This window comes from Symphalangus syndactylus, chromosome 5 (assembly GCF_028878055.3).
Source record: "Symphalangus syndactylus isolate Jambi chromosome 5, NHGRI_mSymSyn1-v2.1_pri, whole genome shotgun sequence".
Taxonomy (NCBI): Eukaryota; Metazoa; Chordata; class Mammalia; order Primates; family Hylobatidae; genus Symphalangus; species Symphalangus syndactylus.
Window position 1 is genome coordinate 5,956,232 of NC_072427.2, and position 14,754 is coordinate 5,970,985.

General features: G+C 39.5%; 2 protein-coding genes across 16 annotated transcripts in view; one reads left to right on the forward strand and one right to left on the reverse strand.

Annotated features, from left to right (window-relative positions):
* Positions 1-14,694, reverse strand: part of ASB7 (ankyrin repeat and SOCS box containing 7) — a 51,260-nt gene extending 36,566 nt beyond the window's left edge. The window contains exons 1-4 of the mRNA XM_055277065.2: positions 14,174-14,694; positions 13,892-13,990; positions 7,351-7,471; positions 4,324-4,585 (exon numbers count right to left, since the gene is read on the reverse strand). Of these exons, the coding sequence (XP_055133040.1) occupies positions 4,324-4,534 (211 nt within the window). The 5' untranslated portion in view covers positions 4,535-4,585; positions 7,351-7,471; positions 13,892-13,990; positions 14,174-14,694. The remainder of the gene's footprint in view (positions 1-4,323; positions 4,586-7,350; positions 7,472-13,891; positions 13,991-14,173) is intronic.
* LINS1 (lines homolog 1) overlaps positions 13,921-14,754 on the forward strand; it is a 33,668-nt gene continuing 32,834 nt past the window's right edge. For 6 of the 15 annotated variants that reach the window (XM_063640045.1, XM_063640044.1, XM_063640043.1 and 3 more), the window contains exon 1: positions 14,602-14,703. The gene's annotated coding sequence lies outside the window, so the exon portion shown is untranslated. Of the gene's footprint in view, positions 14,704-14,754 lie in introns of all 15 variants that reach the window. The other 9 variants (XM_063640046.1, XM_063640047.1, XM_063640052.1 and 6 more) reach the window with 9 other exon arrangements.

A 14,754-nucleotide genomic window follows, 5' to 3' on the forward strand; every position in this document is an offset into this window, starting at 1 on the left:
TGTAACATGATCATTCAAGGACATTCTCTGTAATGTTTCTAGTAGCAGAAAAATGAAAACTTAAAATGTCCAAAAATAGAAAGTAAGTATAAATAAATTACATCCATACGATGGAATCTGAGACACAGTCCTATGCAGATGAGGAATTATCACTAAATTAACTGTTATGTGAAAAAATCAAGAGGTGGAACAGAACATTTTAAAAAGAGAGCTGGCTACGAGGTAGAAAATGGAAAAATATTTCTGCCTACATGCATAGACTATCTCTGGATGGTAAAAAGACACCAGTGAAAGAGATGGCCTCCAGGAAGAAGAGTAAGGGACTGGGGCTAAAAGTTAGAGATTTGCCCCTCATTGATCAGTCTATAGTAGCTTTAATTTGCTTTTTAACCATGTATGTATGCACTATCTTTTCAAAAAACAAAATCTCCTGCTGTGAAAATTTCAGCCATTCTCAAAAAATAAAAGAGAATAAACAAATGATAGTATATCCATACCTATCAATACTATACTCAGCAGCTGAAAAGAAGAGTGAATCAATATGTATTAATAGAACCGTTAGAAGGTTTCTTTGGGGGTAATGAAAATGTTTTAAAATTGACTGTGGTGATGAATATCCAACTCTATGAATATGCCAAAAGCCATTAACTGTACACTTTAAATGAGTGAATTCTGTGGCATGTGAATTACATCTCAATAAAGCTATTAAAATATATATAGATATAGTCATATACTGCTTAACAACAGGGATACATTCTGAGGACTAGGTTGTTAGGTGATTTCGCTCTTGTGTGAACATCATAAAATGCACTCACACAAACCTAGATGGCACAGCATACTACACACCCAGGTTATATCATATAGCCTACTGTTCCTAGGCCACAAGCCTGTACAGCATGTTACTGTACTGAATACTGTAGGCAACTGTAATACAATGGCATTTGTGTACGTAACTATAGAAAAAGTACAGTAAAACACGGTATTATAATTTTATGGGACCGCCATTGTAAATGGGGTCCGTGATTGAGCAAAATGTCCTTATGCTGCATGTAACTAGATACATACATATGTACAGAGAGAAAGATTCAGAAACTATAGCCCAAGCCTGTCCAACCTGCAGCCCACGGCGGGCATGCAGCCCAGGACAGCTTTGAATGCAGCCTAACACAAATCCACAAACTTTCTTAAAATACTATAAGACTTTTTAGCTTTTTTGCTCATCAGCTATTGTTAGTGTTAGTGCATTTTATTCGTGGCCCAAGACAATTCTTCTTCCAGTGTGGCCCAGGGAAACCAAAAGATTGGACACCCCTGCTACAGCCCCTAAGCCCCTCACTGGTTTTTTCTTTTTTTCCCCCCACCATTGGTTTTGATAAAGTTTTATTGGAACACAGCCACACCCATTAGATTACATACTATCTGTGGCTGCTTCCAGGCTATGACAGCAGAGCTGGGTAGTTAGAAAAGCCAGTATGGGCCATCAGAGAAATGCAAATCAAAACCACAGTGAGATACCATCTCACACCAGTTAGAATGGCCATCATTAAAAAATCAGGAAACAACAGGTGCTGGAGAGGATGTGGAGAAATAGGAACACTTTTACACTGTTGGTGGGACTGTAAACTAGTTCAACCATTGTGGAAGTCAGTGTGGCGATTCCTCAGGGATCTAGAACTAGAAATACCATTTGACCCAGCCATCCCATTACTGGGTATATACCCAAAGGACTATAAATCATGCTGCTATAAAGACACATGCACACGTATGTTTATTGCGGCACTATTCACAATAGCAAAGAGTTGGAACCAACCCAAATGTCCAACAACGATAGACTGGATTAAGAAAATGTGGCACATATACACCATGGAATACTATGCAGCCATAAAAAATGATGAGTTCGTGTCCTTTGTAGGGACATGGATGAAACTGGAAAACATCATTCTCAGTAAACTATCGCAAGGACAAAAAACGAAAACACCGCATGTTCTCACTCATAGGTGGGAATTGAACAATGAGAACTCATGGACACAGGAAGGGGAACATCACACTCCGGGGACTGTTGTGGGGTGGGGGGAGGGGGGAGGGACAGCATTAGGAGATACACCTAATGCTAAATGATGAGTTAATGGGTACAGGAAATCAACATGGCACATGGATACATATGTAACAAACCTGCACATTGTGCACATGTACCCTAAAACCCTAAAGTATAATAAAAAAAAAATAATAAATAAATAAATAAATAAATAAATAAAAAAGAAAAGCCAGTATGGCACACAAAGCCTATCATGTTTACTATCTGGCCTTTTACAGAACAAGTTTGCAGACTCCTGCTATTAAAAAGTCTTTAAGTCACATAGTTGTATAAAAAACAACAGTTGTAGAATTATACAGTCAGTATTATCACTGATGTTCAAAACCACACAAAACATCACAACATAATACGACAGAATTTTTCTTTTCTTTTCTTTTTTTTTTTTTTGAGCAGAGTTTCACAATTTCGCCCAGGCAGGAGTGCAGTGGCATGATCTTGGCTCACTGCAACCTCCACCCACTGGGTTCAAGTGATTCTCCTGCCTCAGTCTCCCAAGTAGCTGGGATCATAGGCACCTGCCACCATGCCCAGCTAATTTTTTTTACTCTTAGTAGAGATGGGGTTTCGCCACATTGGCCAAGCTGGTCTTGAACTCCTGACCTCAGGCGATCCACTCACCTCAGCCTCCCAAAGTGCTGGGATTACAGGCGTGAGCTACCACGCTTGACCATATGACTGAATTTCTATGAGTCCATGTTATAGTGTTAGGAAATACTCTAGAAGGATAAGCACTAAACCAAATGTATACCCAGTTACATCCACACAGAGGCAGACGGACAAGGATTAGGGGGTTAGTCAAAGGGGACTTTGGCTTTATTGGTATAATTTAACTGAAGATTTGCTTTGTTTGAAAAAGACAATATTCATGCATTACTTGAATAACAGAACTTTTATTAACTTTTTTTAAAGTAAGGCTGGCAGAATGAAAAGCAACAGGACTAGGTGGAATAAACATTGTGAGCACTGATCTTGGTCTTAATGTTACGAAGCCCTGCATAGAATTTTAAGCGTTCTGACTTTACACCCACCTTTTAGTTTTTACAGATCTTTTTCCTGGCATTCCACTTCTATTTCCCTTTCATCAACTTCAGAACTGAGGTTTTCGTGTTGTAAGGTGAAATTACATGGAAGACAAGCTACAAAGTAGGCACAGGCCAGAGAATTTCTGGGTTCTGACAATGGTCAACTATTTCAGGCATACAGTTCCCATTTCAGGACCCCTGGGCCATGTGGCTACTCCTAGTCTCAGTGTCAGCACGCCCTGCAATCAGTCCATCCTGTTAGCCTTTGTATTCATATATTCATATTATTCACACGACCCTCATAAGAATTCTAGAACTTCCAGCACTTTTCTGCACCTCAAAATGCAAGTAAGTTTGGCTAGTTTTGTAACAAAGTGCACCTTAGGAAGGAAACTAAATCACTTCTAAAGAGCAATTAAAGTCCTAGAATGGCACATATGTAATTTGAGCCCCCAACCAAGCTGCTTGCAACCATAATTTACAGAGATAATGTGGGTATACATGATAAAATATATAAAAAATCCATCTCTAGGAAAATAAAGTAGGCTGAAATTCAACTGGAGAAAGTAGTTTTGGAAAATCATTGGTTTAAAAACCATGGGAATCAACAGTTTTTCAAAGCAAAAACATTAATATGTCAAATATAGTCTCCAATTGCATATATTTATACAAAATTAGATCTCAGATAACCAGTCTTCTTATAGTATACCTACAAACTATGTACAGTTTCTGGTAAAAACAAGTGCTCTAAAATAACAAAGGAAAGCATCTAAAACAAAAAGATAAGGATAGGGTATCATTAGGCCATGATGTTTGAAGGACTGGTGCTCAGTCTATACGCTTGAGCAATAATCAACAGGGGAAACTTGTGCAATTCTCTAATTATGGGTATACCACAGCCACTTCTGCTTCTGAAACAAAAGCAACTGGACAACCTGAAGAAAGGCTGCTTAGCTGAAATAACCTGGGCAAACCTGGCTGTACAGAAACTACAGTTTCAGGGAAAAGAATCCATTCATAAAACTGATCTTTTAAACAATCTGGTTTTAAACAAAAAGGCACACTTATAGCAAATCTTCACAAAGGACAGAGAATAAGATGTTGAGTATTAACAGAAGAGAAGCATTAAAAATTACAGACACATTTTAAACTAAACGTAATTTATGTTTTTCCATGGGGAAAAAGATTTGCTTCTACAAAACTCACCTCCATGTTCTAGAAAAACCCGAACACATCTTTCCTTTCCTCTTGCTGCAGAGAAATGAAGCAGAGTCCAGCCATTAGCATCTCGGCCATTTGGAGAATAGCCTTGTTCTAACATCTTTCGCACCGTGTGGACATCCCCAGCAGCCACCGCAGCCTGAATCTGCAACTCTTCCTGGAGTTCAGGGTTCCTTCGACAATGATGGTGTAACATCCTAGCTGAGTCCACTTTTTACAAAGGATTCATTAGGTTACAGGCATCAGCCTTTAAGAAGAGAAGGTAGAAAATGTAAAATTTAGAATAACTGGTTCCTGATACTGTGTCTATTAACTATCACAGAACATTCCATTTGCTAAATCAGTAAACCTTACTAATGACAGTGCATACTACTAGCCTGGCGTGGTGGTGCACGCCTGTAGTCCCAGCAACTCAGGAGGCTGAGGTGGGAGATCACCTGAGCCCAGGGGATCAGCCCCAGCTACTCGGGAGGCTGAGGTGGGAGGATTACCTGAACCCAGGAGATCAAAGCTGCAGTGAGCCACGATAGCAACACTGCACTCCAGCCTGGACCACAGAGCAAGACCCCATCTCAAAAAAACAACAACAAAAAAAGTAGCGACATATTTTAAAACCTTAAGAATCTAAACAATCAGGCCAGACACAGTGGCTCATGCCTATAATCCCAGCACTCTGGGAGGCCAAGGCAGGCAGATCACTTGAGGCCAGGAGCTCAAGACCAGCCTGGCCAACATGGTGAAACCCTGTCTCTACCAAAAATACAAAGATTAGCTGGGTGTGGTGGCACATGCCTGTAATCCCAGCTATTTGACTGGCTGAGGCACAAGAATTGCTTGAACCTGGGAGGTGGAGGTTTCAGTGAGCTGAGATTGTGCCACTGCACTCCAGCCTGGGCAACAGAGTGAAATTCTGTTTTAAAGGAAAAAAAAAAAAAAAAAAAGAATCTAAACAATCTGGTGATTAACTACATGATAAAATTACTAAAAGGAAAAGTAGTACAGTGAATTCTCATGCTAATAGGACACAAAAGAGGACTGTACTAAAACCCAATATACAATGAAATATCTAGCCAGGCACAGTGGCTCACCTTTGTAATCCCAGCACTTTGGGAGGCCAAGGCAGAAGGGATCACTTGAGCCCAGGAGTTCAAGACCAACCTGGACAACACAGTGAGACCCTGTCTCTACAAAAAAATACAAAATTAAAAAATTAGCCAGGCATGGTAGTGTGCACCTGCAGTCCCAGCTACTTGGCAGGTAGAAGCAGGAAGATCACTTGAGCCTGGGAGGTGGAGGCTGCAGTGAGCTGTGATTGTGCCACTGCACTCTAGCCTGAGATACAGAGCAAGACCCTGTCTCAAAAATTAAAATAAGAAAGTAAAATGAGACCTCTTTCATGGAAACAGTAACAGTCCAAAGTGAAATGGTAAAAAGTTGCATCTCACATGTGTATACAAAAACATTTTTACTGTGTTTGTAAGCTTTTAACTACAAACAGAAAACTAATAAGCTGCTGGAAAGCCACTCCAGGTGTGCTAACCGGAAGGAATAGATTAGACTCATCTCTTAACTAGTAGTCCCTTTGTTTCTAAACATTTTTAAACTGTGATGAAGCCCTTTAAAGACATTTCTGTTCTCATATGTAGGTTAGACATATCAGGATAATCTTGCTACCAACAATCATTTATCTTGCAAAACTTATTACAGACTGTACAAAGGTAAACTTAGGCCTAACTTAAGTCAAATCATTACAACTTAAGAACACAAATATCCTATGTTGTTTTATACCTAGAAAATGGTGTCATTACCTACTCATAAGTATCACGACTAAGAGCTCAAATTTAAAAATATCAAGCTACTTCTACAAATAGCCATTTCCTCAGAGAAATATAGGAATAAACAAGATTGACTCTTTTTTTTTTTTTTTTTTTTGAGACAGAGTCTTGCTCTGTCACCCAGGCTGGAGTGCAGTGGCGAGATCTCAGCTCACTGCAACCTCCACCTCCCGGATTCACGCCATTCTCCTGCCTCAGCCTCCCAAGTAGCTGGGACTACAGGCGCCTGCCACCATGCCTGGCTAATTTTTTTGTATTTTTAGTAGGGATGGGGCTTCACTGTGTTAGCCAGGATGGTCTAGATCTCCTGACCTCGTGATCCACTAGCCTTGGCCTCCCAAAGTGCTAGGATTACAGGTTTAAGCCACCGCACCCGGCCACAAGATTGCCTCTTATTTCTTCTCTCAATTCCTTCACAAAAATTGTCCCTTCTTAGAAATTTTAAAATGAGAATCCTTTCAGAATAGGTTTTTGCTTATTCTCAGTTATAAGAGAAAATGCTGAAGACCATCCGAAGGAATTAATGGAAACTTACTATGCTCACAATCATCCTTAACAGATTTTCTTTTTAACTAAGTGATTATCTTGGCACTTAAACGAGGTCTACCATGCAAGAAAAAGACTGAAACAATATCAAAACAAACCTGCGTGTTCTTTAGTGAGTGCTGTATTTAGTATACATTAATTGATCTAAGAGAGAAGTAAAAGTTTTCTTTAGTGAGTGCTGTATTTAGTATACATTAACTGATCTAAGAGAGAAGTAGAAGTTTTCTTTAGTGAGTGCTGTATTTAGTATACATTAACTGATCTAAGAGAGAAGTAAAAGTTTTCTTTAGTGAGTGCTGTATTTAGTATACATTAACTGACCTAAGAGAGAAGTAGAAGTTTTCTTTAGTGAGTGCTGTATTTAGAATACATTAACTGATCTAAGAGAGAAGTAAAAGTTTTCTTTAGTGAGTGCTGTATTTAGTATACATTAACTGACCTAAGAGAGAAGTAGAAGTTTTCTTTAGTGAGTGCTGTATTTAGAATACATTAACTGATCTAAGAGAGAAGTAAAAGTTTTCTTTAGTGAGTGCTGTATTTAGTATACATTAACTGATCTAAGAGAGAAGTAAAAGTTAAATGAGTTTCCCCCAGAACAACACAGATGACCGATGACCCTGAGGCAACTCACCTTATGGAAGAGTGTCCCTTCTCCTGATGTATGGATTGCCTAATAACCATCGTGCACAGACAGCATCGTGGGGAGGGGCTTCAAAGTATGTCCAGGCTGCAGGGCAAAAAGCCTTCTTAACCTAAAAACAAATCAGAATAACAATCATGGGAAAATTCCTTAAAATAATAATCATAGCTGTCTGCATCGTCTACCTTTTGATGAACTGAAACTTCAGTGCTTTACAATAAATCTATGGAGCAGAGAAAGAACTCAGATCAACTCTTACAGAAAATAATCTTGTTGCATATGTTCATCTCCAATAAATACGATTTAGTTTCAGGATTTTCCCCCCAAAATGCAGCTATTTGAGAAAGAGCAAATAAAAAAAATAATAAATCACATATTTGGAATTTGGATGCAAGCATAGATTCTTCATTTTCCTCTATTGAGAATACAGTTTCAGACTTGCTTTATCTGAATTACTTTTTAACTGACACCATTAGTCACCTGCACTTTCTAAACAGAACTTAAATGAGAATACGTGTGCATTAAATATAGTAGGTGGCCTGGGTTAAAATAAAATCTATGACAACTAAAAGGAGACTGTGTCTTTAAATGCTTTTTCTTCATGTGCCCTAAAGGCATCAAGTCAATCACTTTGAAATTGTCATTCCTTTATGCATACACCAAACTAGATAAAACATTAACAACAGCTTTGCCAGGTTCCCCATGTGAATTCTGAATAAACTCTCTCTACAACTAAAAGAAAAGGGATCTTTCTTTGTGTCAATTAAATTCCAGCTCTGTTAATTCCAACAAGGTTAAGGACACAAAGTGACTTCCACACAAAACTCTAGGAATTACATATTGGGAGAACTACTACCTCATTCCCTGATGGTGGGTGAGCATCACTTAAACCTTCAGACAAGAAAAGGTCGGGCCACTTAGCAACCTGGCCCGCGGCAGTTGTATGTCCTGCTGGCTGCACACCAGAATTTTCAACCAATCCAAATTGGTATAGTCCACTTCTCTCTTTCTCTCTATTCTCATCTACTTTTCCTTGTCAAACCTCTTCAAGGAAGGTAAAGAGTTTGCCAACTTGCCCTTGGAAATAACATTTGTTTTAAAATTCTATTATTATTTCTAAATAAATGAGGCCGACAAGATCAGAACAACTCCTACGAAACAAGCTGTGAAACATGCAAGGCGATCCTTATACAAATGGCCGATTCTAAGACTGGAACATCACACGGTGCCAGAAAGTAAGTAAGGAGGTGCTCAAAGAAAGACACCACGGTGGGGGAGGTCAAAGGGACACAGGAGCCAACTGAAAGATCCCTCAATAGCCAAAGAGGGAACAACTGCAGCAATACTTAAAATAGTACCAGATGACAAAGTACAAAGTGGATATCAAGAGTTCACATTGATACAAATAACTGATTCGATCAATAAAGAGGGGAGAAACACACCTGTTGTTCAGAATTCCAAATAATTTGTACAGATAGTCCCTCCTCAAGGTGGTAACATATATTAGATGTTAATATTAGATGTTAATAGGAGAAACTGAGTATAGAGCATGAAGGAACTCTGCACAGCCTCTGTAATTTTTCTGTAAATCCAAAGCTTTCCTATAATAAAGTTTATTTTAAAATGCAAATCAGTGTCTCCAATGATGAGCCTCACACATTGCCACAAATGAATATGCCACCACTTGTCACATGAGCTACATCTACATTTCAAGAGTGAACATCACTGGACATCTCACTTCTAAGTGTGTCCTCAGCACCCCTTACTTCCCATAAGAAGTAAAAATGACCCAACATAGCTTCAAGCCTGAAGAATCCTTGTAGTTGTTGCTGGCTTCCAACTATCCATTGCCACTTCCACGGAGGCAGCTGGAAGTGACAGGGAAGAGGGCATGAGAGCTGAGTAGAATAGGAAACGGTGTTAATTTATTAATAATATCAAGAAAAGGCCTGGTGGTAAAAGATGAAGTGGCAAAACTATTTCTCCCCACAAGAAAGATTCACAGGCAGTAGCAACTTGTGGTAATTCCACGAGCTCCTTCAGTCAAACAAACAAATATCTACGGAATGCTTGACATGTACTTGGCACAGCGATAGGGTCTGGCCACAGGTAGCACCTCCAGGTGGTATTCCAATAGAGTTCTGCATACTTAAAATGAATTTTTTAAAATCCCAGACGTTTTAAGATTATTTTTCTTTTTTCTGAAAATACCAAGTGCTATAAACAATAACCACAGGTTTAAACCAAAAAAGAACTCCCTGCATGTACTAGTGCATCAGTGTTTACCAGAAAAAAACATACACACACATCATGCACACATGATCCCCGTCAGCTGCACTGCTTTGAATTATGACAGACAATAATTTATTACAGAAGACCCCCAAATAGTCAAAAGCATCAACAAGTAATTTCCTCTTGGTGTTACTTTATAAGAGCTGTGCCTGACAGCGTAGAGCTAGTCACATGTGTATAAATGAAGAAGAGACTATGGAGCTGAAAAGCAAACACAATATCCAGTGGTAAAGATGTCTATTAAAAAACAACAGAGGAAGATGAGAATGGAAGGAAGCCTATTTTCCCTCAGGGAGTTTAGTAAAAAACTGATAGCTCATGGAAGTCACCAATAAAACAAAAAAGGAATATAGCAAAGGAAGTAATTTTCTTCTTTTTTTTTTTTTTTTTTTTTTTTTTTTTGAGACAGAGGCTCACTCTATTGCCAGGCTGGAGTGCAGTGGTGGGATCTCGGCTCACTGCAACCTCTGCCTTCAGGGTTCAAGCGATTCTCCTGCCTCAGCCTCCGGAGTAGCTGGGACCACAGGAGCGTGCCACCACGCCCGGCTAATTTTTGTATTGTTAGTAGAGACGAGGTTTCACCATGTTGGTCAGGATGATCTCAATCTCTTGACCTCGTGATCCGCCCGCCTCGGCCTCCCAAAGTGCTAGGATTATAGGTGTGAGCCACCGCGCCCGCCCAGCAGGTAATTTTCTAAGTTATGTACGTTTAGTTATGTTTTTGTGGACTCAGGAGCCACTGATATTCTGAGGGTATGATCTTCGGAAATTCTATTCTAGGTTTCACAGTCAGAAGGAAAAAAAAAGCATACAAACAAGGAAGACTTTCTTTTCCACTCGGGGTCAAAAGAAAACAATCTCGGCTTCCAAGCTTTAATACTATTGACCATATTAAAAACTACTAATTTAGAAATTTAAATACATTACCATCTAATTTCCATATAGATGCCAAGTGAAGTTCATTTAGTGAAACCCAAAACTTCTTGCTTCACATAGTTAAAAGTCTATATGATAGAACAGCGTGAAGAATAAAATAAACATAAAACAAAATATGCTTAAGACCTGTCCAAAGTTACAAAACCTTCACCAAATTTGACCACATTTCCCAAATTTCCTTTGGCATAAATGATTAGACATTAATGACTTTTTGCATATTATTATCATTAAAAGTCCACATATTTTTGATTAAGTGATGTAAACTGAACTGTGCTTTCTGATGTCACATAAACTTAGAAACTAGATATTGGCTTGCTACTCAAAGAAAGAAATAGCATTTCTTTGCAAAGTAAACAAAAATACATGCTGGTAAGAAAATAAATGCAATCAGCAACTCTGATGACATTGGGTCTGAGAAAAAAAAAAAATCCTTCAGTGGTTCACATTCACAAGATCTAAGAGGGAACATGGATGCAAAAACACTACACGGCCCTACCAAAACGGAGAACATGGCTGAGACGCCTGTTCACAAGCTCTACTGATATGATCAGGAGCCTGGAACCCAAAACAAAGTATAAGTGTTATTTTAGTGTCACTCAACAAAGTATAGCATAGTGGTTATGATCCAAAACAAATAAAGGTATTAGTATTTCCTCCAAATTACTAGGCCTCCATATAACATAAGGATTTATTACCATGCACAACCTATCCATGACCCACATAAATTCCAGCAGAGAAACCAATAATTTTCATGAAGTGTGGATGAAGCAACAGAAGAAATTTTAGAATTCACTTATCCAGACCCAACTCAAAGCTTAAATCACAAGTATTATAACGATGAGGTCCTGTCAATATTATCTTATTAACCTAGGTCTGCCAACACCATCTTTGCAGCCTCATGTGGCAGTTCCCAGGAAGTTTGCAAGAAAAGAGACAATCATCCTATGTAAGGAGTGCATTCAGTTGATTATGAAGTGGAAGGCTGAAAGTCAGGTAATAGATATGCCAATATGAATAATATCTGGCTTTAGACTTTTTAGGGATGGTGTGTATCTCTATGTCACCAAGGTTAAATGTGAACAAATTAAAGATACTGTATGTGTCACAGTATTAAATAATTGTCAATGACATCACTTTATGTGTAAAGAATGTAAGTACTGGACACAGTATACTAAAGATGCATCATTGCATATCTTCAATTAAAATCAATTATTCTCCCTATGTGATTATAAATCTATATTTGGTGACCAAATAAATTGGATTTTTTTTAGGCCACATGATTGGCAATAGAATACAAAGCTAACTGCCAGGTTAAAAAAATGTAAGCTACCTAACTAGCCATGTTGGTAAATAAATACCCAAATTAAATATTCTAAATGCCTGGTATAATCTAGACCAAATACTCTCAGTCATTCTGATATTAGAAACATGACAGATGATGACGATTTATATATATTCCCTAATCTTAGAAAAACTATTATAAGATGAGATGATCCATGAAATATTATTTAAGCAATGAGAATGAACTGGCTGAGAGCCAGAGTAAAGCCTTATCCTCTCTTACCTTATATGCTGAACTAGCCACAGACTTCCTCTCTTATCATCTCAGGTGAAACTACTCCTTAGAAATGAAAGCATCCTAGAGTTAAATCTAAAGCTGAAAAAATATTTGACTGAGAAGCTTGAATACAAAACACCGTACTTCATTTTGATCTTTAAAACATACTTCAAATATTTTAGCATTTTTTAAAAGTTCTGAAGTAATCATTAGGCCATCTCCCTGGCAACTTCCATACTTACATAATAAAAAGTAGCCTTTAAAGATTTCCACTTAGCTTTTACTGAAATGATGTAGTCAAGTACTCCTGATTCCCTACATATACATACAAAAGCTGCCCTAAGTTTCCACCAGGGAACAGTCATTGGTAGATACTGATTCTAAATCCTATTCCTTAGAATCTCTTCTTTTGGCATGCAGTTCCATGTCTCAAGAATATGCATACCTTAGATCCCCTTAAAAGCTATGTCTTTATCTCTTTAGCTATGTCTTAAGAATTAACAGAATCAGTAAAGATACTAATTTCTTTTTGTGGAGGGCAGAAAGTCCAGTGGAACATAGGAAATCAAAAATATTAATTTCTGCTATTTTAAACATTTCCTTTTAACAAAAATTCCCTAAACAATCTGGGATATTAAAATAACTCAGATTAACAAATCACTTTATACTTTTGCTACTGGATGTTACAAAAGTCATTCATTTGGCAAATTTTGGAATTAAACCTTGTATAATTTCCATGCTTATATCCCCTCTTTAGGAATTACACTAACGTCCTAAGTTTACTTTCAGAGCATTTTCAGACGCAGCAACAAAATATGGCAGCAGAAATGTGATCACATGAATTAGATGCTTAAATTTCAATCCAGCAAACTCTATGTGAAGGTTTTAAAATGAGAAATCTTTTTTATAGAGTGCTAAAATTAAGACCCAGATATGTAAACACACCAAAAGGTTCCTTTGTTTTTAAATTCCTGAGTCAAACTATTAATAATATATTGTGTAAATTTTTAAAAGTTCTTCTAGAAAATCTGAGGTGTAAGAAACATTGTATCTTTATAAGTTTCAAAGCCCATCCACATTTGTCACACACAAACACACAGAAATCCCAAAGAGTTAATTACGCCTAAGTGCTTCAGGGTAATAATGTTGCCTTCATACCATTCACACTCTTAAGATACAGAGGTTGGCTTTCTAGTAGGAAATAAAATCAAACTATTTTCTGAAACTCATAAATCTCAGGCCAATAATTTACCTTTCTCTACCAAATCGTTGTCAGTTAGATAACTCAAAAGATTTTTCTGATGCAGGTAGAAGAAAGGTGATAGGAAAGAGTAAGGGGGAAAACAGTAAATTGTGGTTTAATTAAAAAAGAAAGTCATTCAGAATTAACAAGCAATTAACAAGGAATTGAGGAATTCCTATGAGAGTAAGGAAGGGAGGATAGCTACAAAAAGGTCTCAAAGCCTCAGAGCAGAGTAAATGGCACAGTGTACCAAAAGATAATGAAAAACACAGAAATACACTGTACAGAGAGAAAGTGGGAAAATACGTTCCTGGGTAGAGAAGTTGTAAAATGTTAAGTATCAGGCACGGGTAATGTTTTTGTTTTTCCTGGGAAACTGGGGGTGGGGGTGGGGGGGGTTAGGAAAGGTTGCATTCCCAGGCAACCACCCTGAAAATAAACCACTGCTTAATGAGGTAGGGGCCAGGAATAAATAATGGGGGAGGGGAGGGCTGGCTCATTACCTTTATAGACGATGCTAGTCAGAGGCACTGTGCCTTCTGCTTCTCTGATAGGTGGGCAGACCCCTTCCTGCTTTCGCGTCTTCTTCAGCCAGCTCAAACCTAGAAAAACAGAAACCAGTGAGTGGTGTAGTGCCTCAGGGGTGGGGGGGGAGGCTGTGAAGAAGGGGGAGCTCAGGAAAGGGGCTGGAGAGTGGCAAGGGCAGGCAAGAAAAAGCAGAGATTTTCCTCCCTCCTACCCTCCCAGCCAGCACTCTTCCCCTCGGGGGAAGTAAAGGACTTTACCTGTCTCCTCAGCTGCTGCTTCTCTTCCTCCTTTCAGCCTCCTCTACACTCACCAACTTCTCCATTGAAGAAATACCCCAGGCAGGGCCGGACCCTGGTGTTCCTGATCCTCCACGGTGCCTCACGGCCCCAGCCCGGCGAACATCCGAACAGCCGAGAAGGCAGGAGGTGGCGATCCCGGCGGCCGGGCAGCCTTGGGGCAGGGGTGCAGGGAGGCAGGGAGGAAGTCCTGGCTCGGGTGGGGGGGGGCAGTCCCGGTCCAGGGCTCGGAGCAGGGGGCTGCCGCGCTCCGGGCCGGAGGCTTCCAGCTACGGAGGGACCCAGGAGGTCTCGGGACGGCGAGGTCTCAGGTCATACGGGGCCCGAAGTGCCAGCCGTGGGGTCTCCGGACAGGGGGCTTTCGGGATGCACTTTGCACTGGGCCACCCCCGCCCCCTCCCTCCAGCACTTTGGGGTCACTGGGATGGGACCAAGCCTTCAACAACCAATCAGCGGCCGCAGTGGAGCCTGAGCCTGGAGCCGTAAACCAGGTCCGGGATGGGTGGGGGTGGGGGGAGTGGGGACGACTTGGTTGGTTGGTT